General features: G+C 40.8%; 1 protein-coding gene across 1 annotated transcript in view; it reads left to right on the top strand.

Annotated features, from left to right (window-relative positions):
* Positions 1 to 27,784, top strand: part of DNAH9 (dynein axonemal heavy chain 9) — a 377,489-nt gene that overhangs the window by 345,764 nt on the left and 3,941 nt on the right. The window contains exons 68-69 of the mRNA XM_030799425.1: positions 16,498 to 16,887; positions 26,695 to 26,983. Of these exons, the coding sequence (XP_030655285.1) occupies positions 16,498 to 16,887; positions 26,695 to 26,922 (618 nt within the window). The 3' untranslated portion in view covers positions 26,923 to 26,983. The remainder of the gene's footprint in view (positions 1 to 16,497; positions 16,888 to 26,694; positions 26,984 to 27,784) is intronic.

Raw genomic sequence — 27,784 nt, 5'->3', positions numbered from 1 at the left:
CTTTTGGGAATTCACCACAGTTAGACATCTGTCTCTCAGCCTCACAAGATGAGGAACCAGGTCCTGTGAGTATCCCAGAGCTGACTGGAAGGGGTACTGACTCCCACTAACCAAACTCACAAAAGCCTGATGTACCAAATGCCCAATGACCAATTTATTCTGTTTCAATAACAACTAGGCACAATTTTCAAAGGGCCATATACTGACAGCAGACTGCCCAGAAATTATCTCCCTATGTAGGAAAACTACAGAAGACAAGTTCTTAGACTTTTAATACCCAATACAGTAGCCATTAATGACAGGTGACTACTGAGCCTTGAAATGTGATAGTCCAAATTGAGATGTGCTATAAGCTTACATTACACACCACATCTCAAAGCCATAAGACCAAAAACTATAAAATAGTCTAGTAATTTTATATTTATTATATATTGAAATGATATTTGGTATTTTAGATATATACTGAGTTAAATAAAAGTTAAATTCACCTGTTTGGTTTTTTACTTTTAAAATGTGAATTCCAGAAAATTCTTAATTACCTATGTGGCTTTCATATGTGGTTTGCATTCTATTTCATTTAGGCAGTGCATATCTTAGATGGAGCCATGGCCAGAATCTGGGAGAGGCTAGGAACTAATTTTCTCTTTTTTTTTTTTTTTTTTTTTGGAGACAGAGTCTCGCTCTGTCACCCAGGCTGGAGTGCAGCGGTGCGATCTTGGCTCACTGCAACCTCTGCCTCCCAGGTTCAAGCGATTCTCCTGCCTCAGCCTCCCAGCTCCCGCCACCACGCCCAGCTAATTCTTGTATTTTTTTAGTAGAGACGGGGATTCACCTTATTGGCTAGGCTGGTCTCAAACTCCTGACCTTGTGATCCACCCACCTCAGCCTCCCAAAGTGCTGGGATTACAGGTGTGAGCCACTGCGCCTGGCCAGGAACTGATTTTTATCATTCAAACGTGTGATGGCGTCAGGCTTTTTTTTTCTATGCTTCAGTGGTTGATTGCCCCTCCTGATTGACAAAATCTGTTTCTAAAGATGTGAAGCTGTTCAAGTTTTAAAGTCTGGCTTGCTGACTGGGGATCTAATCTGGCTCTTTTTTTTTTTTTTTTTTGAGATGGAGTCTTGCTCTGTTGCCAGGCTGGAGTGCAGTGGCACGACCTCGGCTCACTGCAACCTCCACCTCCTGGGTTCAAGCTATTCGCTATTCTGCCTCAGCCTCCCAAGTAGCTGGGATTACAGGTGCCCACCACCATGCTCGGCTAATTTTTGTATTTTTTAGTAGAGAAGAGGTTTCACCATGTTGGCCAGGCTGGTCTCCAACTCCTGACCTCAAGTGATCCCCCCGCCTCGGCCTCCCAACGTGCTGGGATTACAGGTGTGGGCCACCGCGCCCAGCCTACTCTGGCTCTTTATTCTGATGCACTGTGTGTTGACTTGAATAGTTCAGGTCTGGAAGGGTGGGCCGTGTTATGGCCCTTTCATCCCCACCCACTGGGCAGCTATCCTGGCCCCTATGCATTTGGCCTTCCAGTACTCTACCAGAATACCTGAATAGAAAGGCTGCGGCCAGCCCAGCCTGGAAGCCAGCCTGGAAGAAGTGGGACCCTTATCACTTTCATTTCTTCCCATGTCCTCAGCTCCCAGTGTCTTAAACAAATGAAAGCTCCTTGCCAAGAACATCTTCATAGGGAAGAAAAAGCAGAGAGGAGCTAAGCCTCAGGACAGGTTACAGCATGGAGCCCCTCCAGGAGGGAGGACCTGGGTGCTGCTGCCCTGTGCCCTGGCCCTCTGTGGACTGAATGCCTGCTGCATGACCGTGAGCCCAGGGCAACAGCTGCTTCAGATACACCAGAGGCGCCCTTTGCAGATGGAGGTTCCTGGCCTCATTCCCAGAGGTATGAGTCCTTAGTTTGGACTACAGCCTATGAATCCAAGCTTTTAACAGGCTCCCTGACTTAAAAGAACGAAGACCTACAGGAAAAATGAGGTTTTCACTCTGTATTATGCCAAGGAAAGATTATGAAAGCATTTATTGATAGGGATGAATGAAAGGGTTAAGGTCACAGCCAGATAGCCCTCCTATCCTGAAAAGGGGCCACCCAGGCTGTAGTTCTCCCAGAGTTTCCCTGCAATGCCAAAACCAAGGAAGCACCTTGTAGACCCTGAAATGCAGCATTTTCTTGAGCAAAGCGTCCAGTGTTTTAAGTTTTCTTTTTGTTGACTCTTGACCTGTGAGCAAGTAAGTGTGAATATTAATCGCTGTTAAACAGGATTCAGGCCAGAGGAGTTTAGGAAACTGGTTGAATGAACGTAAGTAGGTGTCTTTGCTGCAGTATAGCTTGAGACTTTTTTTTTTTTTTTTTTGAGACGGAGTTTCTCGCTCTTGTTGTCCAGGCTGGAGAGCAATGGCACAATCTCAGCTCACTGCAACCTCTACCTCCCAGGTTCAAGCAATTCTCCTGCCTCAGCCTCCTGAGTAGCTGGGATTATAGGCATGCGTCAGCATGCCCGGTTAATTTTGTAATTTTAGTAGAGAGGGGGTTTCTCCATGTTGGTCAGGCTGGTCTCGAACTCCCAACCTCAGCTGAATCACCTACCTCCACCACAAAGTGCTGGGATTACAGGCGTGAGCCACCATGCCCAGCCAATGATTTTGTATTTTCTTCTTTTCCTAAATGACTCCTGGTTCTCTTCTCCAGGGCTGTCCCTGCTTCACTGGCAAGCTGAGAGACAGAACATTCTTTAGAGTTCCATCACTTGCGCATTCAATTAGTATGTGTAAAATTATTGTCAGAATACATTATAATCTTATTATAAGCAGATGTGAGAAATTTTTAAGAAAGCCAAGTTACACATATTATGTTCCTCTGCTTTCAAAATGATGTTAGATTTCTGAAGGGTGTTAAAAATTAAGTATTGCATATATTTTAAAATTTATTAGATCTTATTTTTAGAGTAATTTTAAGTTCACAGCAAAATTGCACAAAGGTATGGAGATTTCCCATACACCTGCTGCCCTCAGAGACAAATTATCCCTCCTCAACTCTCAAATTCCCCACCAGAGTGGTACTTTTCTTATAATTGATGAATCTATACTCATACATCATTATCACCCAGAGTTCATGGTTTACATTGGGGTTCATTCTCAGTGTTAGACTTTCTATGGGTCTGGACAAATAAATAATGACTTGTACCCACCATTACAGTATCATAAAAAGTAGTTTCACTGCCCTAAAACTCCTTTGTATTGGATATATTTTAAACTTTTTTTGTTTTCAGAGATGGAGTCTTTCTCTATTGCCCAGATTGGAGTGTGGTGGTGTGATCACGGCTCAAGAGATCTTCCCACCTCAGCCACATGCGTAGCTGGAACTACAGGTGCACACAACCACACCCGACTAACTTTTTATTTTTATTTTTGTAGAGATGGGGTCTCACTATGTTGCCAGACTGGTCTCCAACTACTGGTCTCAAACGATCCTCCTGCCTTGACCCAAAGTGTTGGAATTAACAGGCATGAGCCACTGTACCTGGCTATTTTCAACTTTTTTCAAGCACATTATCTCTTCTTATAACAAAACTTATAGAAACAGTTTGTATGCCTTCACTGTTTTCAGAAACGGCACATCTCTGTATGAGGGATGGTAACACAGAGTGAGCTGTTGACTTAGCCGGGGGAAATGACCAGAAACAAGGACTTCTGAGTCCAGGGTTCCATCTGAGTTCATCTGTATCTGCCTCGCTCTGGCCCAGTCCTCAAAGCACATCCCAAACTCCAGGACATTTCCGTCACATAGTCCAGTGTGCCGCCAGCAGTCCACAACCTGACACCTTAGGAGCTCTGCTGAGTCATGTTATCGGGTGACTCCAGAATGGGGCCTTTATTCCCCTATCAACTCACAGGACAGACGACATTCACATGTACGGTATCTTCCCATAGACGCACCCAAATTTAATACAACCCAAAACAATTTTGTATAGAAGCAAATTTAGTAGAACTATATTTTGCTGTACTGTTTGTAAAGGCATTTTATAACCATGGAAGTTAATTGGCCATTGAAAACTTCTTAAAATTTGTATTCTAAAGGGAAAAATGAATACAGTATGGCCTGTATTTTTAAAAAAATATCTGTTGGACTCATTTCACTTTTGAAGTGAGTCATGACTTTTCGACACATCTTCTTAACCAAAGGTTGGCAAACAAGTAGTGCTATTGTATGCACATAAAAATTTGTACTAAAACTGGCATTTGTAGTTTTTAACGTAAGCCAGGCATGGTGGCTTACACCTGTAATCCTAGCACTTTGGGAGGCCTAGGCGGGTGGATCACTTAAGGCCAGGAGTTTGAGACTAGCCTAGCCAACATGGACAAATCCCATCTCTACTGGAAATACAAAAATTAGCCGGGCATAGTGGCTATGACAGGAGGATTGCTTGAGGCCAGGGGTCTGTAGACCAGTCTGGGCAACATAGTGAGACCCTATCTTGAGGAAAAAAAAAATTAAAAATTCGGCCAGGTGTGGTGGCTCACGCCTGTAATCCCAGCATTTTGGGAGGCCAAGGTGGGTGGATTACGAGGTCAGGAGCTTAAGACCAGCCTGGACAAGATGGTGAAACCCCGTCTCTACTAAAAATACAAAAATTAGCCGGGCTTGGTGGCGGCTGCCTGTAATCCCAGCTACTCGGGAGGCTGAGGCAGGAGAATTGCTTGACCCTGGAAGGCAGAGTTTGCAGTGAGCTGAGGTCGCACCACTGCACTCTAGCCTGGGTGACAGAGCAAAACTCCATCTCAAAAAAAAAAAAAATTAAAAATTCAGTTCCTTTTTCACATTAGTTACATTTCATGTGTTCAGTAGCCACATGTGATCTTATTAGCACAGATACAGAATGTCTTTACTGTCATAGGAAGCTCTGGTGGATGATGGTATTTTAGGCAAAAAGGCTAGGTTTTCTGTTTGGCAACGTACACTGTTGTGTATGTTTTTGCCAAAGCTATGTTACTTTTTTTTTTTTTTTTTTTTGACAGAGTCTTGCTCTGTTGCCCAGGCTGGAGTTCAGTGGCATGATCTTTGCACACTGCAACCTCTACCTTCTAGGTTCAAGCAATTCTTGTGCCTCAGCCATCCAAGTAGCTGGGATTACAGGCATGTACCATTACACCCAGCTAATTCTTTATTTTTTTTCTTGTAGATACCAGGCCTCACTGTGTTTCCCAGGCTGGTTTCATACTCCTGGGCTCAAAGCGATCCTCCTGCCTTGGCTTCCCAAAGTGCTGAGATGATAGGCATGAGCCACTGTGCCCAGCTCTCAATTTGTAATTTTATAATTTTAATTCACTTGCATTTAAATAGCCACATGTGGCTAGTGGCTATCGTATGAGACACTGTAAACCTAAAATATATGTATTTGGGTCCTGTAATGTAAGGCCAAGGACAATGGATAAGGACTTGCCTTGTAGCTGTGTTTGCTAAAGAGAATATCAGGTAGTTTCCCCATAAAGCACAATACTTCATCCTGCCCCTAAGGGTGAATTTCAGCCCTTCTCTCCTAAAATGGCTTGTAGCCCTTAAAGGTCATTTTTTTTTCCATTCACAGCAATCACTTTTCCCACTGACCTCTCTCCTGGTTCTCTTCTCCAGGGCTGTATCAGTCAGGTACGGCTGCTGTAACAAAATACCGTAGACCGTGTGGCTTAAACAACAGACATTTATTTCTCATAGTTCTGGAGGCTGAAAGTCTAAGATCAAGCACTGGCAAATTTGGTTTCTGGTGAGGGCTCTCTTCTGGGCTTGTGGACAGGTGTCTCCTCTCTGTGTCCTCAAATGGCAGGGAGGCAGAGCAAGAAAAGGGGAAAGTAGGAGACAGACTGAGAGATTTCTTCCTCTTCTCATAAGGCGAAAGTCCTATCAGATTAGTCCTTCATCCGTATGACGTCACTTAACCTTAATTACCTCCTTAAAGACTCTATTTCCAATACAGTCACATGGAGGGTTGGGGCTTCAACATATGAATTTGCCAGGGACACAGCCCAGTCCATAGCAGGGGGTTTTCTCACCTGTCCACCCTACAGCTGCTGCCCACAGAGAAGTTGCTGCATTAGCCTGACTTACCGTTGGAGCCTCCTGTACCCAGACTCAGTGCTTCTACCAGCCACCAACCCACAGCACTTTTGTGCTGCTCAGGCCTCAAGGGGCATCAACCTATGACATCAACCTATGACATCAGTGGTTTTACCTTGCTTTTGCCCCTCCTTATCACTCTCACTCACATGATTCTGATTCTCATTCACAAATAGGACGAAGTGGTATCAAAGCTACTGGGCATTGGGAGTATGTCCTGTTAATGGGCATAATCCATCATGTTTGTTAGAAAAGAAGTGCTGACAAGGCCAGGCGCGGTGGCTCACGCATGTAATCCCAGCACTTTGGGAGGCCGAGGCGGGTGGATCACGAGGTCAGGAGATGGAGACCATCCTGGCTAACACGGTGAAACCCCGTCTCTACTAAAAATATAAAAAATTAGCCGGGCGTGGCGGCAGGCGCCTGTAGTCCCAGCTACTCGGGAGGCTGAGGCAGGAGAATGGCGTGAGCCCGGGAGGCGGAGCTTGCAGTGAGCCAAGATCGCACCACTGCACTCCAGCCTGGGCGACAGAGCGAGACTCCGTCTCAAAAAAAAAAGAAGTGCCGACAACCACTGATCTGGGGCGCCTCCTATCTCCCTGGAAGGCAATGTGCTTCAGCCACTGCTGCCTCTGCCACAGTGCGGGCTCCAGGCTGTCTTGGCACGTATCTGCAATAGCCATCCCCTAGCTTCTTTCCCTGGCTGAGGCTCTTTCTTAAAAACACACCTGCAAATGTGTCATATCTAAGCCTTTCCATGACTGATCCAACTTGACTGTGTTTACTTACATCTTCTGTACCTCTGCAGTACATAGATCCAGCATTATTCCTGGGTTAATATGCTCTTATGCCTGCATTTCTTTATAATTGCTATTAAGTTATCACCCAAGCCTTTTCCATGAATACAAACCCTGCTTCCTCAGCTAAACTGGAAACTCCTCAAGCAAAGACTCTCCTAATTGTTGTACATTTCTGGAGGAAAAAAGTCTAGTATAGCTCTCTCTCTCTCTGTTTACCATGGGTCTGAGTAAAGGGAGGGAGGTCAACTACATTGGTTCACTCCTCAGGATATGTCTTTCTGTTTAAAATAATTTCTTTGCCTACCAATGCAGATAGTCTGTAGCCTGAAAAGGATTCAATGGGCTTCCTTTTTATAAATCAGGGATTTGGAAAATTACACACATGTACACTATAATCAGTCCACTAAAAGTTAGTAGAATTGATTATTCATGGTGATTTTTCAGTTTTTGAATAATTCCTTTTACATACTTAGAGGTTTTTTTGGCCTAAACAGAGAAAGGTAAAAACTTTAAAGGAAAATTTATAATTGTGGTAGCAATCTCTGAAAATTGTTATTGAAACAATGCTTAAAAGTAACTCATGTGGCCTTCTGCTTATGACCAACAAGCCAGATTTACCTTTCCACCTTAAACTGCTAGAAAATTAGACAAGCTATGAAAAATATCAGTTTTCAGATATTAAACAACAGGCAGAATAAGACTATGATACTTGAGAGAAAGGAAATAAGAAATGTGAGCCCTTCATTGCACAAGCTACAGGTTACAGTTCAAGAACCCAGAACAGCCCCACAGTCTTGCTGAACTGGAAAGACATAGAATTTGCGGAGTACAGTACCTAAGGTGGGGAGATGCACAGAGAAAGAGCTCCAGAGATCCACAGAAGGAACCCCCTTGAGACTTTGGCTCTGCACATGAGTGAGAGGAAACTACCCACGGCTGAGAAGGAACCACCAGAAAAAACTACAGAGAACAATTCTCAGAGTTCACAAAGCGCTGGGAATAGTTTGTGTTCCCGTTAGCCAGAGTAGAAATAACTCAAAAAATAGGAGGTGTCAGGGAGAATTCTCAGAAGTGTATCAGCTTAGTAATGGGGCTGCATTGAACCTAGACTAAAAGCTGGTCTGACCCCACCCTAACAAACTTAAATGCAAGCCACCAACAGATCCATTGATTTCAAGTAAATTAAGTGCAGGCTAAAAATAAATTCCACCACTGTTTAAAGGAGTATGACAAAATTCAGCACTCAATAATGTAAAATTCATAGTGCCTGACACAGAGTAAACAAATTACAGCCACGTAAAGAAGTAGGAATACATGGGCCGCGCGTGGTGGCTCACGCCTGTAATCCCAGCACTTTGGGAGGCTGAGGCAGGCGGATCACGAGGTCAGGAGATCAAGACCATCCTGGCTAACATGGTGAAACCCTGTCTCTACTAAAAATACAAAAAATTAGCCAGGCATGGTGGCAGGCGCCTGTAGAGCTTGCAGTGAGTGGAGATTGCCACTGCACTCCAGCCTGGGCAACAGAGAGAGACTCCATCTCAAAAAAAAAAAAAATGTGATCAATTGAAATGAAGCCAGAAATGACAGAGACAATGGAAGACAAAGATGTTAAAACAACTATTATAAGTTTGCACCATATATTCAAGAAGCTAGAAGAAAACAAGAGTATGATAATGTAAAACATGTAAGATATTTATTAAAAGACCCAAATGGAATTTATAGAGATGAAAAATACAATATTGATATGAAAAAATGAACTTTGGAGGATTCACAGCTGAGTAGGCACTGCAGGAGAAAAGATCGGTAACCATGAATACCCAGCAATAAAAATACCTAGAATGATGAAAAAATTGAAAAAAGTAAACAAATCACTAGGTCCTGTAGGATAATATCAAGTGGTCTAACATACATGTAACTGGTGTCCCAAAAGGATGGGGTTGGCGATGGGGAAGAGAGGCCAAAAAAACTATTTGAAGAAATAAGGGCCACAGTTTTGCAAATTTGATGAAAACCACAAAACCTATAGGTACAAGAAGCTCAACAAGCCCCATGCAGAATAAGCCTAATGAAAACATCGTAAATACACCTCATAATAAAACTGCTGAAACCCAGGGATAAAGAAAAATTTTAAAAGCAGCAAGAGGAGAAAAATAAAAATTAGATTTAAAGGATCAAAGAAAAGAATGATGGCAGACTTCTTGTCAGAAGCTGTGCAAGCCAGAAGAAAGTGGAGAACTGTCATTAAAGTACTAAAAGAAAAAAAACTGTAAACTTAGAATTCTTTGCCCAGGAAAAAATAGCTTTAAAAAAAGAAAACTAAGTAAAGATGTTTTCAGACAACTGAAATAATTCATAGCCAACAAGCCTGTGAGACAAGAAATGTTAAAGAAATTTCTTAGAACCCGGGAGGCGGAGGTTGTGGTAAGCTGAGATTGCGCCACTGCACTCCAGCCTGGGTAACAGAGCAAGACTCTGTCTCAAAAAAAAAAGAAAGAAAGAAATTTCTTAGAAAGAAAGAAAATGATATCATATGGAAATTTGGATCTAAACAAAGAAATAATGGTCTCCACAGATGGTAAATATGTGAGTAATATGGAAGACATTTTTACTCATCCAAAATCTTTTTTTAAAAATAATAGACTGTTTAAAACAAAAACAATAAAAATTTACTGTGGGCTTTAAGCATATGTAAAACCAAAATGTATGCCAACAACAGCATGAAAAATGAGAGGAGAGAAATAGAAGCATATTGTATATGATTCTTACACCATATGTGGAGTGGTATAATTTTGAAGTTAGGGTGTGATGAGTTAGAGATATGTATTGTAAATCCTACAGTAGCATTCAGCAAACTATTGGCCAACAGGCCAAATCCAGCCCACAACCTGTTTTGGCAAGTAAACATTGGAAGACAGCCACAATCATTCATTTATACATTGTCTATGGCTATTTTTGTGCTACAATAGCAGAATTGAGTAGTGTCAGCAGAGATCATGTAGCCCACAAAGCCTGTAATATTTATTTACTATTTGACACTTCACAGGAAAAAAAAAAGGTTTGTCAATTCTTGCCCTAGAGCAGCCAAAAAATAAATAATCTATAATTATTGTATTTACTGTATTGGTAACTACATTAAATATAAATGGCTTAAGTGCCCAGGGTACTGATTAGAACTGCCAGATCCGATTTTTAAAAAGCAAGACCTAGCTATATGCTGTTATGTCAGGAGTCCTGTCATGTCAGGAGTCCTGTCTCCAGACCAGTCGTACATTTGGAGATTTGCTAGAAGGACTCATGAGTTTCAGCATATGATTGTATTAATACATATGGCTAAAATTTGTTATGGTGCTGTAGTAAGAATACACACATAGCCAGATCATAAGGGAAAAAGACATAGGTGGAGTCAGGAGAAATCCATGTACAGGTTTCCATATGCTGCCTCCCTCTCATGAAGGATCACATAGAGTGCATCCTCTCTCCAGCACTGGAAATGGAGTCACATTTGTGTAACATTTCTGCCCAGGGAATTCCATTAGAGACCCCAGTACCCAAAGATTTTGTTAGGAGCTGGTCACATAGGCACCCTCTGTCTAGTACATTCCAAAATTCCATGCTTCCAAATGGGAAGTAGGTATTCAGTGTAAACCAAATTGTTTGCACAGTCTGGATACAGTCAACCACCCTTTTCTATTAACCGTTAACGAGAAGCTAAGTTTCTAGATGCCAGCCACAGGCCAACCTTGCTAGCAGACATTTCTAAGGATAGCAGTCTCAAGCTTGCCCCTTAACTCTTTCAGCACAGCTGATTACCAAAACAAAGGACAAAAAAACTTTACATATCCAACTAAACACTGGTTAGAAGAAAAAGATGAGAAAAAATATAAAAACACTAATCAAAACAGTTGTAGAGGCTATATAAAAATCAAACTATATTTTTAAATAAGCAATATTACCATGGATGAAGAGGAGTATTATATAATAACTCAATTTGTCAAGAGGATATAACAATCCTAAGTGTATAGGCACCTCATAACAAAGCGTCAAAATACATAAAGCAAAAAAATGATAGAATCAAAAGGAGAAATAAACAAATCCACAATTATAGTTGGTTTCAAAACTCTCTCAATAGTTAGTAGAACAAGTAGACAGAAAACTAGTTAGGATAAAAAAGACTTGGCAAAATTATCAACCAACTTAACCAATTTTACAGACACTCCAACAATGGCAGAATACACATACTTTTCAAGAGTACACAGAACACTCACCAAAATCAACTATATTTTATGTCATAAAGCAATATGAGAGGATTAAAATCATACACAGTATATTAACTGACCATAGCGTAATTGAACTAAAAATCAACAACAGAAATATATCAGAAAACCCAAAAGTATTTGGAAATTAAATAGCACATTTCTAAATAATTCTAACTACATTGAATACAATTAAAATAAAAAATATAAAATTGGTAACATGTAATTAAAGCAGAACTTAGACAGAAATGTGTAGCATGAGATGCCAATATCAGCAATGAAAAAAGTTCCCAAGTCAATTATCTAAGCTGCACCTTAAGAAACTAGAAAAAAAATGGCAAAACAAAGCCAAAGTAAACAAAAGGAAGAAAATAATAAAGAGCAGAATTAATGAAAGTGAAAACAAAAAAATTATAAAACTTTATGAAACCAAAAGCTGGTTCTTTTAAAAATGAATAAAATTAATAAACATTTACCTGAATTTGTAAGAAAAAAAGAAAAAACAAAAACTTGAAAAAATCAGAATGGAAGGGGAGATATCATCATAAATCCTATAGACATTAAAAGCATTATAAGCGAATAATATGAATAATTTTCTGCAATCAAATTAAACCACTTAAATGAAGTGAACCAATTCCCTATGAGACGCCATCAAAGCTCACCCAAGTAAAATGTATAACCTAAATAGCCCATATGTGTTTAAAAAATTGAATTCATGATTTAAAATTTCCCACAAAGAAAACCCCTGATCCACAAAGTATCCTTGGTAAATTCTACAAACATTTAAGGATGAAATAATACCAAATTTTATATAAACTCTCCTACTTCCAGGAAGAGGGATAGACTTAAGTTTCCCTATTCCTCCTGCTAAGTATAAATAAAAACCATGGCCATTTTATATAGAAGAAACATAAGACTCGGAAACATGTAGAGAGGAATGAAGACTATCTAGGAACCTCAGGACCCAAGAAAGGAAATGATAGTGAGTTTCTTGGATTTTCTTTATGCCTCATAGACCTCAGAATGGGAGAAAAAAAAAAAAAAAGCCAGCAAGCCAGAAATGCCAGTGGATGCAGACAAAACAACAACAACAACAAAACTGTTCTTCTCTTCAGCAGAGAGAGATGAACCAGCAAAGAAACAGCCTAGCAAGACAGAAAACTTTTAGACAATAAGCATGCTAATTCAGCCATACACCACAGAAAAAACAGGAATCCTTATCATGATGGAAATGTTTTGTGTCTTGACTGTATCAATGTCAATATCTTGGTTGTGATATTGTACTATAGTTTTGCAAGCTGTCACCATTAGGGGAAACCAGGTAAATGGTACACAAGATCTGTCTGTATTATTCCGTACAACTATAAATATACCTATAATTATCTCAAAATTGTAAGTTTTTTAAATCACCATGCAAAACCTGCAGATGTTTATAACAGCATTATTCATAACTGCCAAAACTTGGAAGCAACCAAGATGTACTTCAGTAGGTAAATAAACTGCAGTACGTCCAGACAGTGGATATTATTCAATGCTTTAAAAAAAATCAGCTATCAAGCCATGAAAAGAAACAGAGGAAACTTAAACACATATTACTAAGTGAAAGATGCCAGTATGAAAAGGCTACATACTGGATTATTCCAACTATGTGACATTCTGAAAAAGGTAAAACAATGGAGGCAGTAAAAAACACTGGTTGCCCAGAGTTGAGTGAGGATGGCATGAGTAGGTCAAGCACGGAAAAATTTTAGGACACTGAAACAATAATGATGAATATGATACTATAATGGTGGATACTTGTCATATACTATTATGATACAACATGATACTATATTTGTACGATACTGTAATGGTGGATACATACAATTATAATGCAATGATATATGATACTATAATGGTGGATACATGTCATTACACTATAATGATACAATATGATACTATAGTGGTAGATACATGTCATTATAAATTTGTCCAAACACATAGAATGTACAACACAAAGGGCAAACCCTATGGTAAACTATGGACTCTGAGTGATAATGAGGTGAATGCAGGTTTATCACTTGTAACAAATGTACCGCTGTGGTGGGGAATGTTGATAGTGGTGGAGACTGTGCATGTGTGGAGGCAGAAGATATAAGGGGAATCTCTGTACTTTCTGCTCAATTTGCTGTGAAACTAAAACTGTCCTAAAAAAAAAAAAAAGTATATTAAGAAAAGGCATAGAGAAAACTTCTCAACACATTTTATGAAAACAGAATTAACGTGACACCAAATACATTATGAGCAAATGACAGATCAGCTTTCCTCATAAACACAAATGCAAAATTCCTTAGCAAAATGTTAACAAATCAAATCACACAATATAAGAAAAAGATAATATATCATGGCTAAATGCGGTAATCCTAGGAATACAAGATTAGTTTTAAGATTCAAAAATCAGTCAGTGAAGTTTACCCTATTAATGTGCTAAATTTGAAAATCATATGATCATCTTCATAAATGCAGAAAAGGCGTTTGACAAAATTTAACACCCAATCTTCATTTTAAAATATAAAAAAAAAAAAACAGAAATCAAAGGAAATGTCAACTTAAAGGATATCCAAGGAAAACATATTTAATTGTGAGGGACTGCCTGCTTTCTAAGTTTGGGAAAAAGGCAAAGTTTTCCACCCTCATCACTTTTGTTCTTCATTGCCATGAATGTCCTTGGTAATGCGGTAAGGGAAGACATGGCTACACAGATGGGATCTCATAAAACAAAGGGAATTGTCTTCTTTGATAATTTATTTTGTCCTTTGCACTAAATTTAATCTTTATACTTAATGTTATTTCATTAAATAATCAGCTATTTAAAGGGAAACAATTATTACATAAGCTATACATTGCATGTAGCAATGAATTATCATATAACTACAGACATGAGGAAGACTGTATTGTCTCAGAAGCTTGATTTGGGCTCAGAGATACAAGCAGCATATTAAACCTGTTTCTCAGAAGCCTGCGTACACTAAAGCAGAGATTCCAAACAAAGGAAACAGTTTTTTTCTATTTTAACCTAATAATGATATTCATTTCAGCAGATCCTTAGGGAAATCTACCAGAAGAAACTTGCTCATCAAATTCGGGTTTGGTTGAAAGTGATAAATTTTGGTGGCACATACAGGGCTCTTTTATGTCCCATTGAGCCTTGATGTGGCCTCAGATTCATCACAACACCCTGCTCTGGTCATCCACCTCAAAACATCTGGATAGATACATGGAATGAAATCTATTTTCTATCCCTGTAATAAAGTCCTGTTACTTGGGGGAAAACGTTTGTAATTCACACTGTACTCATTCAGGCTGGTCCATCTGTCGCTGGTCTGATTAGGGATATTTGTCTTTTCTTTAAAACATTGAGGTTTTTATGTCTTAAAATAGTCCGGCCACCAGACACTACAGTCTAGAAAGTGAATTCGTAATAATTACACTCCATGTGGGAAGTTCATAAAGAAGTTACCAGTTTAGTTTATTTCTTATAAATCAGGAGCCTCTGGCTGTCACTCAGGAGACTGAAATATGTTCATCTTAAGGTAGGTATGCTTAACTGTTTTTAAGAATTCCAAAAGTGAGCCAGGTGCAGTGGCTCACGCCTGTAATCCCAGCACTTTGGGAAGCCAAGGCAGGTGGATCACCTGAGGTCAGGAATTCGAGACCAGCCTGGCCAACATGGTGAAACCCCGTCTCTACTAAAAATACAAAAATTAGCCGGGTGTGGTAGTGGGCGCCTGTAATCCCAGCTACTTGGGAGGCTGAGGCAGGAGAATTGCTTGAGCTTGGGAGGCGGAGGTTGCAGTGAGCTGAGATCATGCTACTGCACTCCAGCCTGGGTGATAAAGCAAGACTCTGTCTTAAAAAAAAAAAAAAAAAAAAAAAAAATTCCAAAAGTGGCTGGGCGCGGTGGCTCATGCATGTAATCCCAGCAGTTCCGGAGATCAAGGTGGGCAGATCACCTGAGGTCAGGGTCAGGAGTTCAAGACCAGCCTGGCCAACATGGCGAAACCCCATCTCTACTAAAAATACAAAAATTAGCTGGGCGTGGTGGCAGACACCTGTAATCCCAGCTACTCAGGAAGCTGAGGCAGGAGAATCACTTGAACCTGGGAGGCGGAGGTTGAAGTGAGCAGAGATTACGCCCCTGCACTCCAGCCTAGGTGACAGAGCAAGACGCCATCTCCAAAAAAAAAAAAAAAAAGAATTCCAAAAGTTGAGAGAAAGAGTTAGACCTAGAATTCCATGTGCCAGTCTCCTGTCCCACAGGCCAGGAGACTCCAGGCCCTATGGAGGTGAGAACATCTTACATTTTAGCAGTCTGCCCTTGATGAGACAGCCAAACGTTGTCAGGTGCCCTAACACCTGTTATAGAAACCACAACAATAGCAATGGGGTCTTCAAGAAATTGCCACAGATCATTGGGAGAGCCAAAGTTACAAAGTTTGCTTTAAAGATGGTGTTCAGGCTGGACACGGTGGCTCACACCTGTAATCCCAGCACTTTGGGAGGCTGAGGCGGGCTGATCACTTGAGGTCAGGAGTTCAAGACCAGCCAGGCCAACATGGTGAAACCCTGTCTCTAGTAAAAATACAAAAATTAGCTGGTCATGGTGGCAGGTGCCTGTAATCCCAGCTACTCAAGAGGCTGAGGCAGAAGAATCACATGAACGTGGGAGGCAGAGGTTGTAGTGAGCAGAGATTGCACCACTGCACTCCAGCGTGGGTGACAGAGACTCCGTCTCCAAAAATAAAAATAAAGATGGTGTTCAGCGTAAACTTTTCTTTACAAATGCTATCTACCTGTTGAAAGAGTGTCCCTTAAAGTTGATTACATATCCGGTAGCTTGATTTCTGAAGGAAATCCCTGATTTGGGGGAAATAGATCTTTGTAGGCACTGGCTTCTTGGGTTTCTAAGCTGCATGCAGGACAGTCATGGAATTTAAGCTTTAGGGTAGGGTCACATGGCACTGAACTCCCAAATGGTTGAAGGTCTGCAGTGGGAAGCAGTTGTGTCTTTTGAAACACTGTCAGTAGACAGTTGAGACTCTGACATCAGAGCAGGGAGGGTTTTCAAGGACCAGCTTCTGTGAGATAAACCTTCCAAAGCAAGTAAGTACTAGACAGGACAGTCATTGTGTCACCTACCCCTGGAGTCACATTCAAATGACATGAACAAGGATGGATAACTCTTGTCTGCCTGGGTGCCATGAGCCAGGGGTCACTGAGGCCAGTTGTTTTCAGGGACTTCCCACCTTCTCATGCTTTCCCCCTCCCATTCTTTATCTTCAGGGGGAGCTGACTATGACCAGCCATATGGAGAACTTACAGAATGCCCTGTACTTCGATATGGTGCCAGAGTCCTGGGCTAGACGAGCCTACCCATCCACAGCAGGCCTGGCAGCCTGGTTTCCAGACCTCCTCAACAGAATCAAGGAGCTAGAGGCTTGGACGGGTGACTTTACAACGCCCTCCACTGTGTGGCTGACAGGCTTCTTCAACCCCCAGTCATTTCTGACTGCCATCATGCAGTCCACAGCCCGCAAGAATGAGTGGCCACTGGACCAGATGGCCCTGCAATGTGACGTGACGAAGAAGAACAGAGAAGAGTTTAGGAGTCCTCCTCGGGAAGGGGCCTACATCCATGGCCTCTTCATGGAAGGTGCCTGCTGGGACACACAGGTAAAGCTTGGGATGAACCAAAGGGCATCTTTCTGGGGGCTGATTAAATACACATTGCTTCGTATGGTGTGACTACTAAAAGAGATATTCCTGAATCTTTTTCTCTAGATAACCTTTCTTTCCTTGAGGCCATCAAGCTATTTTTATATAGCCAGGGGTGGTGCAAAGAGCATAAGCTTTGCAGAGGCAGTAGAGTGGAGAGGTTAATAGCAAGGGCTTTGGAACCAGACTGGCTGGATCTGATTCCCAGCACCACCATTTATTAACTCTAACCTTAGATATAGTTTCACCTTTCCAGACCTCACCTGTTAGATGGGAGAAGAGCATCATTGTAAAAATTAAACGAGCTAATATGTAAGACACTTGAACAGGGCCTGGCACATAGGCAGTGCTCAAAAAGTGTTGGAGTCAGCTATCTCTGCTGCTGCTGCTGCCGTGTGTCTGTCACCCAGGCTGGAGTGCAGTGGTATGATCTCGGCTCACTGCAACCTCTGCCTCCTGAGCTCAAGCAATTCTCCTGCCTCACCTCCTTGGTTCACTTTCCTCATTCATGAGCTCTCAAAGGGCAAGAATCTTCTGCCTTTTATGTTGTCCTATGTCGGCAAAGAGGAGCCAGTAGATATCACTTAAAGTGGCATTTTGAAAGGATTCCTCATCAAAGGCTAATAAAAACATGAGTCATATGAGATTGGAGAAGATGTTTTGTCACCGGTAAGAAACACAAACAAGCACAGACGGCTGGGATGAATGAAATCAACCAGAATGGATAACTCTAGAAGTGTACACTTGTACCTATAATCTGGAAAGAGTCCCTAGTCAAATATCCCACTTGACAGGTGACACTAAACTCTTAGCAGTTAATATACAGCTAATGGGGCAAAATTGTTAGAAGATCCAGAAGATCCCAGGAGGCCATGTGAAAATGCAAATAGAGATTTACTTGGTTAAGTAGTACCCCCAGAAATTCATGTCCAGGCATAACCCCAGAATGAGTATTTAGAAATAAGGTCTTTGCAGATGTAATTAGTTAAGATGAGGTCATACTGGATTATCATGAACCTTAAATCCAATGATCAGTGCCCTTATAAGACCACACAGGTCTGGCGCAGTGGCTCACACCTGTAATCCCAGCACTTTGGGAGGCCGAGGCGGGCAGATCATCTGAGGTCAGGAGTTTGAGACCAGCCTGACCAACATGGAGAAACGCCATCTCTACTAAAAATACAAAATTAGCTGGGCGTGGTGGTGCATGCCTGTTATCCCAGCTACTCGGGAGGCTGAAGCAGGAGAATCGCTTGAACCCAGGAGGTGGAGGTTGCAGTGAGCTGAGATCGCACCATTGCATTCCAGCCTGGGCAACAAGAGCAAAACTCTGTCTCAAAAAAAAAAGAGGACGACGACCACATAGATGGGCACAGATATGGGAACAACAGACACTGGATTATTAGAGGGTGGAGGGAGGGGTGGGGGTTAATGAAAACTAACTATCCAGTACTATGCTCACTAACTAGATGAGGGGATCCGTACTCCAAACCTCAGCATCATACAATATTCCCATGTAACAAATCTGCACATGTACCCCCTGTATCTAAGGGTTGAAATTTTTTTATTTTTTTTCCTCTTTTTTTTTTTATTATTATACTTTAGGTTTTAGGGTACATGTGCACAATGTGCACGTTTGTTACATATGTATCCATGTGCTGTGTTGGTTTGCTGCACCCATTAACTCGTCATTTAGCATTAGGTATATCTCCTAATGCTGTCCCTCCCCCCTCCCCCCAACCCACAACAGTCCCCGGAGTGTGATGTTCCCCTTCCTGTGTCCATGAGTTCTCATTGTTCAATTCCCACCTATGAGTGAGAACATGCGGTGTTTGGTTTTTTGTCCTTGCGATAGTTTACTGAGAATGATGTTTTCCAGTTTCATCCATGTCCCTACAAAGGACATGAACTCATCATTTTTTATGGCTGCATATTATTCCATGGTGTATATGTGCCACATTTTCTTAATCCAGTCTATCGTTGTTGGACATTTGGGTTGGTTCCAAGTCTTTGCTATTGTGAATAGTGCCGCAACAAACATACGTGTGCATGTGTCTTTATAGCAGCATGATTTATAGTCCTTTGGGTATATACCCAGTAATGGGATGGCTGGGTCAAATGGTATTTCTAGTTTTAGATCCCTGAGGAATCGCCACATTGACTTCCACAGTGGTTGAACTAGTTTACAGTCCCACCAACAGTGTATAAATGTTCCTATTTCTCCACATCCTCTCCAGCACCTGTTGTTTCATGACTTTTTAATGATCGCCATTCTAACTGGTGTGAGATGGTATCTCATTGTGGTTTTGATTTGCATTTCTCTGATGGCCAGTGATGATGAGCACTTTTGCATGTGTTTTTTGGCTGCATAAATGTCTTCTTTTGAGAAGTGTCTGTTCATGTCCTTCGCCCACTTTTGGATGGGGTTTTTTTTTCTTGTAAATTTGTTTGAGTTCATTGTAGATTCTGGATATTAGCCCTTTGTCAGATGAGTAGGTTGCAAAAATTTTCTCCCATTCTGTAGGTTGCCTGTTCACTCTTATGGTAGTTTCTTTTGCTGTGCAGAAGCTCTTTAGGTTAATTAGATCCCATTTGTCAATTTTGGCTTTTGTTGCCATTGCTTTTGGTGTTTTGGACATAAAGTCCTTGCCCACGCCTATGTCCTGAATGGTATTGCCTAGGCTTTCTTCTAGGGTTTTTATGGTTTTAGGTCTAACATGTAAGTCTTTAATCCATCTTGAATTAATTTTTGTATAAGGTGTAAGGAAGGGATCCAGTTTCAGCTTTCTACATATGGCTAGCCAGTTTTCCCAGCACCATTTATTAAATAGGGAATCCTTTCCCCATTGCTTGTTTTTGTCAGGTTTGTCAAAGATCAGATAGTTGTAGATATGTGACATTATTTCTGAGGGCTCTGTTCTGTTCCATTGATCTATGTCTCTGTTGTGGTACCAGTACCATGCTGTTTTCATTACTGTAGCCTTGTAGTATAGTTTGAAGTCAGGTAGCGTGATGCCTCCAGCTTTGTTCTTTTGGCTTAGGATTGACTTGGCGATGTGGGCTCTTTTTTGGTTCCATATGGACTTTAGTTTTTTCCAATTCTGTGAAGAAAGTCATTGGTAGCTTGATGGGGATGGCATTGAATCTATAAATTACCTTGAGCAGTATGGCCATTTTCACGATATTGATTCTTCCAACCCATAAGCATGGAATGCTCTTCCATTTGTTTGTATCCTCTTTTATTTCATTGAGCAGTGGTTTGTAGTTCTCCTTGAAGAGGTCCTTCACATCCCTTGTAAGTTGGATTCCTAGGTATTTTATTCTCTTTGAAGCAATTGTGAATGGGAGTTCACTCATGATTTGGCTCTCTGTTTGTCTGTGATTGGTGTACAAGAATGCTTGTGGTTTTTGTACATTAATTTTGTATCTGAGACTTTGCTGAAGTTGCTAATCAGCTTAAGGAGATTTTGGGCTGAGACAATGGGGTTTTCTAGATATGCAATCATGTCATCTGCAAACAGGGACAATTTGACTTCCTCTTTTCCTAACTGAATACCCTTTATTTCCTTCTCCTGCCTGACTGCCCTGGCCAGAACTTCCAGCACTAGGTTGAATAGGAGTGGTGAGAGAGGGCATCCCTGTCTTGTGCCAGTTTTCAAAGGGACTGCTTCCAGTTTTTGCCCATTCAGTATGATATTGGCTGTGGGTTTGTCATAGATAGCTCTTATTATTTTGAGATACGTCCCATCAATACCTAATTTATTGAGAGTTTTTAGCATGAAGCGTTGTTGAATTTTGTCAAAGGCCTTTTCTGCATCTATTGAGATAATCATGTGGTTTTTGTCTTTGGTTCTGTTTATATGCTGGATTACATTTATTGATTTGCGTATGTTGAACCAGCCTTGCATCCCAGGGATGAAGCCCACTGGATCATGGTGGATAAGCTTTTTGATGTGCTGCTGGATTCGGTTTGCCAGTATTTTATTGAGGATTTTTGCATCAATGTTCATCAAGGATATTGGTCTGAAATTCTCTTTTTTGGTTATGTCTCTGCCAGGCTTTGGTATCAGGACGATGCTGGCCTCATAAAATGTGTTAGGGAGGATTCCCTCTTTTTCTATCAATTGGAATAGTTTCAGAAGGAATGAAATTTTTAAAAAAAAAACTAAAAGGAAAAGGAGATGGAAAATTTTGTTGAGACATGTTTTATAATGCTTACCATTCTGTTGGATATAGCAAGTAACAGTCTCATGGCATACTATTAGCAGTAGGAAATGTATTCATTCATTCCATATAGGCTTGCAGTTAAACAAATTATCTCAAAAAAACAAAACAAAGAAGACCATGTAGAGACACAGAAGAGAATTCCCTATGAAGATAGAGGCAGAGATTGGAGTGATGCATCTACAAGCCGAGGAATTCCAGGGATTGCCAGCAACCATCAGAAGCTAGGAAAGGTATGGGATGGTTTCTGCTTCCAAACCTCCAGGAGGACCAACTCTGCCCAACTTTGACTTAGGACTTCTGGTCTCCAGAACTGTGAGATAATATGTTGTTTCAAGCCATCAAGTTTGAGGCATTTTATTACGCCAGCCCTAGGAAAGCAATTCAAGAGCCAACAGATAGGACAGTAAAGTAGGATAATGTCTAGACAGCCTGAATCTTAAGAAGGAAGTTAACTTCCCTCTCTCCACCTGAACATTTGCACAAGATTCTGTCAGTGGAGATCATATATGGATTGCATTAGGTATAAGGTGGCCTAGAGCACGCCACAGCTATTAATAGAATCCTCCAAACCACCAAAATGAGAGAAGTACCAAAAGGAAAGTAGGCAAGAAGCTCAGAAGGAAAGTCAGTGACACTGGAGGTGGGGGAAGGATATCAGTTTCAATCGTCAACCTCCCATTTTTCATACCTCATTGTAAATAATAATAATAACTTCCCCAAAATCAATACTTGTTCACCTTAAGCTGTTGTTCTCAAAGGTTTTATCCCAGAAAGATGTCAGCAAAAATGGAAGAGTCAGGACCTCCTAAAATCCTCTCCTCCATAAAACAATGAGAACATTCACAAAAACTGAGTCAGAATCAACTTTCTTAAAATTCTGGAAATTAACCAAAGGCTTTCAGCAATCCAAGACATGTTTATTCAAGCAAAAGAGCTGAATCTCAGTAGGAAGAACAGCCTATGGCCTTTTAACTTGTCTATTCCCATCTCAATCCAACCCCTAGCTTGGAGGTTACCTATAAAACCAACAGACCACAATCACAGTGAAAACCAGTAGCCTGGAAACCACTGGAAGGGGCAAAATGGGGTTGGAGCACCTTCAAAGCCCTGTTCCCCCACAAAAGCTGTCATTATTTTGCCTGTCCAGGGATTCCCTGGACTCACAAGTCTTTCTTATTTCACCTGAGTTGGAACTCACCCAGGGCAACAGCCTTTTCCCCCAGGGCATTTGTTGAAGACAATCAAAGACAACTGCTTAACATTGCAGTTTGCCTGAAGCAGTTGATAATAGTGGAGCAAATAGTAGGCTAACCAAAAAGCTTAAAAGGGCTAGCTGGAGAATGAGATGGCCATAGGGGGCTTTGAAAACCCCTGACATGTTCCTGGAAATCTAAGCCATGCCTATGTGCAGATCTGTGCACACACCCACAGCTGTGGACACGCTCAAGAGAGTTGAGAAGGCTGTACACTCTAGCTAACCTTGATGTTCTAGGAAAACGGGAGTGAAATCTAAGCAGAGTTTTAAACTGCCTGGCTAAGCACTGAAGGTGTGCTCCAACACTTGCACACAGCCACTCAGCCAAGACTTTGAGACTTATTGGTTCTAGGCATTTAAGAAAATCTGTCCAATTATTTGGTGACTCTAAGCTAATAGAGCAGGCCACTTCAGTGGCCATACTTGACAAAGAATATAGACTTTACAGAATCAGTTCAGAAAAGTCAGTAAACAAACCCTGAAGAGAGAGAGAATACGATTTGCAGAGTGGCCACATTATTTAAAATGTCCAAGTTTTCAACATAAAAATTATGATATACAAAGAAACAAAAATGAATGGCCCATACACAAGGAAGAAAGCAATCAGCACAAACTATTCCTGAGGGGGATCAAATATTGGACTTGCTAGACAAAGACTTTAAATCAGCTATTTTAAATATGTTCCAATAAGCAAAAGAAACCATGTCTAAATAGCTGAAGAAAGTTGTGTGAACAATGTATCACTGAATAGAGAATACAGAGAGAAAAATTATGTATGTTTTTAAAAGAATAAAGTAGAAACTCTGGAGTTGAAAAATATAATACCTAAAATGAAAATTCAATAGAGGAATTCAATAGCAGAATCGAATAGGCAGAAAAATCAGCAAATTTAGAATCAGTTCAATTGAAATTATCCAGTTAGAAGGAAAAAAATGAGAAAATGAAGAGTCTCAGGGACCTATGGGACACCATCAAGCATACCAACATATGTGCAATGGGAGTTTAGAAAGGAAAGGAAAGATAAAGGGCCAGAAAGACTATTTGAAGAGATAATGACCCAAAACTGCCCAAATTTGAAGAAAACCTTAATTTACATGTCCAAGAAGCTCAGTGAAATCTAAGTAGAACAAACTCAGAGATCCATACCGAGACATATTATAGTCAAATTGGTGAAAGATAAAGACAAGAAGAAAATCTTGAAAGCAACAGAAGTGGCTCATCACTTACAAGGGGTTCTCAATGAGAGTAATAGCTGATTGCTCATCAGAAACCATGAAAGAGAAGGCAGTAGGATGGCATAGTCAAAATGCTGAAAGAAAAAGACTATCTGCCAAGAATCCTACCTGCAGCAAAACTCTCTTTCAAAAATGAAGAAAGTAAGATATTCTCAGATTTTTTAAGAAGAAACAGAGAGAGAATTCATCACTAGTAAACCAGCCTTATAGGAAATACTAAAGGGAGTCCTTCAGGCAGAAAGGAAAGGATACTAGACAGAAACTCAAGTCCACACAAAGATATAGAATATTGATAAAGGCAATTACATATGTAAGCATAAAAGATAGTATGAATGCATCATTTGTAATTTTTATTTCTCTTCTATCTAAAGGACAACTGCATAAGGAAATAATTATAAATCTGTGTTGATGGATAGAAATGTATAAAGATGTAATGTAAGTGATGAAAACAACACAAAGGAGGGAGAGGGAATGGAGCTATACATGATTAGTTTTTGTATACCATTGAAAGTAAGCTGGAATTAGGCTGGGCACAGTGGCTCAGGCCTGTAATCCCAGCACTTTGGGAGGATTAGGTGGTTGGATCACTTGAGGTCAGGAGTTCGAGACCAGCCTGGCCAACATGGCAAAATTAGCCAGGCATGGTGGCACACACCTGTAGTGCCAGCTACTGGGGAGGCTGAGGCAGGAGAATTGCTTGAACCCAGGAGGCGGAGGTTGCAGTGAGCCGAGATCATGCCATTGCACTCCAGCCTGGGCAACAGAGAGAGACTCCATCTCAAAAAAAAAAAAAAAAAAAAAAAAGTAAGCTGGAATTAATCTGAAATAGATTGTGATGTACATTAGAAAATTTTTTGTTTTTTGTTTTTTTAAGACTGGGTGACTTGCTTTGCCACCCAGGCTGGAGTGCAGTGGCATGAACAGGGCTCACTGCAGCCTCAACTTCCTGGGCTCAAGCAATCCTCTTGCTTCAGCTCCCAAGTAGCTGGGACTACAGGCATGTGCCACCATGCCTGGCTAACTTTTTTGAATTTTAGTAGAGATGAGTTCTCCCTATGTTGCCCAGGCTGGTCTCTAACTCCTGAGCTCAAGAGATCTTCCTGCCTTGGCCTCCCTGGGTGCTGAGATTACAGGTGTAAGGCACCATGCCCAGCCTTAGAATGGTAATTGTAATCCCCAAGGCAACAACTAATAATTTAAAAAATACTAAACAAAGGAAATTAAAATGATACACTAGCATATATCTATTAATACAAGAGATGACAATAATGGAGAACTAGAGAAATAAAAAAGACAGACATAGAAAACAAATAGCAAATTCTACTTAATCAGTGATTACATTAAATGTAAATGGATTAAGCACTACTTTAAAAAGGCAGAGATTAGCTAAATGAATTTTAAAAAACAAACCATGAAACTCATCATGATCCAATAATATCATTTCCACAAAAGACACATTTTAGATTGGAAGATACCAATAGGTTAAAAGTAAACAGATGCAAACAGATATGCCATGCAAACGGTAACCAAAAGGCAGCTGAGAGGCTATACTATGTCAGACAAAATAGACTTTATAAGATAAAAATTGTTACTGAAAAATAAACAGGATAGAAATTATAGAGACAAAAAAGGACATTTTATGAGAATAAAAAGATCAACCGATCAAGAAGATACAATTGTAAATATGTATGCACCTAACAAAAGAGACTCCAAAATATACAAAACGGAAACTGACAGAATTAAAGGAAGAAGTAAACAATTCAACCATAGTAACTAGAGCTGTCAATACCCCCTGCTAATGGTGACTGCTAATGATTATAGAGTTTCTTTCTGGGGAGATAAAAATATTTTAGAATTAGACAGTGATACTGATTGTAAAACTCTGTCAACATACCAAAAACGACTAAATTATACATTTTAAAAGGATTGGTTTTACAGTATATGGGGGAAAAAAAAGAGATTCTACCTCTGTTCCTATTTCTTGCCATAAACATTCAACTCTGTGGGGCAAGGAGGTCCCCATTGTTTACCTTAATTCTGTTACTCACCATCCCTTACCGCATCAGCCTCTAAAAGAAGTGAAGAGGTACATCCTTCCCTTTAAATAAATTTCACACAAATAAACCAAACTTTGTCCATGGCATAATGGCCTGAGTCATATGGACACAAAGAATCTGTGAAACACTCCGAATCAGCATTTCCCAGAGTATGTTCCGTAAGGCACTAGTAGTGCCATGGGAAATGAATAGGTTGCAAACAGAAAGGTCCTGTGGTCAAATAAGTTTGGGAAACACCAGGTTAAATAAACTGTTTTCTTTATTGCTAGGACTTACTTGTCTTCAGTGTGGTAGTGTTTATGTTGTAAAACGTCAAGTCCAGAATATGGTAAGCACTACTTCCCAAATTTATTGGACCAAGGGAGACTTTGGCTCCGCAGAACATTTCTCGGGACTAGTAGGAAAAACTGCTCTGTACGGCATATTGAAATAGCTCAGAAAATCAGGGAGGCCTCATCTGGAAAGCTACAGAATAGTCAGGTCCACATTACATGAGTAAAGATAGAATGCAGCTCTCTCTACTCTAGAGAATGGAGGACGTTGCATATGAAACAGAAAAGAAACAGAAACAGGACATAACAAGCCTTAGAAGCTAAAGCATTTGCTGGCAGAAACCGTGTCTTAGTCATCTTTAAATCCCCAGCATCTAGCCTGACATCTGGCAAATATACACATTCGATATGCTCATGAAATGAATTAATGAAAAAACAAACTAGGGGAGAATCAAGCTCCAAAGGCATTCATTTGTATATGATAAATAATAGCTTTTGGGACTCTGCTTCACCTGATTTAGGCTGAGAAAAATAGAAACGTGTTTCTACATATCAGATGCATTCCATCACAGGCTGCTGAGAAAACCTGGAAGGGGGCAGGTATAAAGGCAGCCATGCCAGCCCAGTCCTTCCTCCCTTGGATCTGCTGACAAGAGCAAGGCTGGTTGGCTGGGCTCTGGGTCTGATCTAAGGTGCCTGTTCTCATGTTTTATCCTCAGGCTGGGATCATTACAGAGGCAAAGCTGAAGGATCTGACACCCCCTATGCCTGTGATGTTCATCAAGGCCATTCCTGCAGATAAGCAGGACTGCCGCAGTGTCTATTCCTGTCCTGTGTACAAGACTAGTCAGCGGGGACCCACCTACGTGTGGACTTTCAACCTGAAGACTAAGGAAAACCCATCCAAGTGGGTTCTGGCTGGAGTAGCCTTGCTTCTCCAGATGTAGCATCCTGCAGAGCCACCGAGAAAATTAAAAAGCTGGGCTTGGAGGCTGCCCAGAGGGACAGGTGGGTGAAGGGTGACCACAGACACTTAGAAAGGTAAGAAACCATGAGCACTCACAATTCTGTAGAATTCCTCTAGGGAACTTGGAGAGGTGTGCCTAAGGTGAGGCTAAGCTGGAGGTATATGGGCCCAGGAACCAAGGGAAGATAATTTCATAAGCTAAACCTTTCTTAATAAGATGATTTACTCTTCAACTGTGTCTGGCCCAGGATTTGAGAGCTGCTGAATCATAAATGATCATGTGGAGACCAAGAGAAATAAGCCACAAACACCTGGGCCCTGACCTTGTTACACAACACTATCCTAGGTGCTCTTGTTCCAGGCTACCCAACGCAGTCCTTGGACCAGTGGTATCGGCATCACCCATACCATGAACCAGAATCTCCATTTTAACAATCTCTCTGGAAAATCTGTATGCACATTATAGTTTGAGAAACACTACTACCCTGGAGCAGGGGTCACCAACATTTTTCCACAAAGAGCCAGTTTGTGAATACTTTATGATTTACAGGCCACAATGCCTCTGTTTGAACTTTGCAATGGTAGACCAACAGCAACCATAAATAATCAGTAAATGAAGGGGTGTGATTGCATTCTAACAAACTTTACTTACAAAAACAAGAAATGGGCCATATTTTGCTGATCCCTGCTGTAGAGGATAAGGGATGTGTATACTGATATTTATCCTTCATTAATTCATGCATCCACTCAATACATTTTAATGTAACACCTACTATTTGTTGTGGATACAACGTGAACAAGTAAACAGGAAGTATCTCCATCATCCTTTCAATCATTTAAGA

The sequence above is a fragment of the Nomascus leucogenys genome, chromosome 19 (assembly GCF_006542625.1).
Source record: "Nomascus leucogenys isolate Asia chromosome 19, Asia_NLE_v1, whole genome shotgun sequence".
NCBI classification, from domain to species: Eukaryota; Metazoa; Chordata; class Mammalia; order Primates; family Hylobatidae; genus Nomascus; species Nomascus leucogenys.
This window is presented reverse-complemented; position numbering and strand designations above follow the sequence as displayed.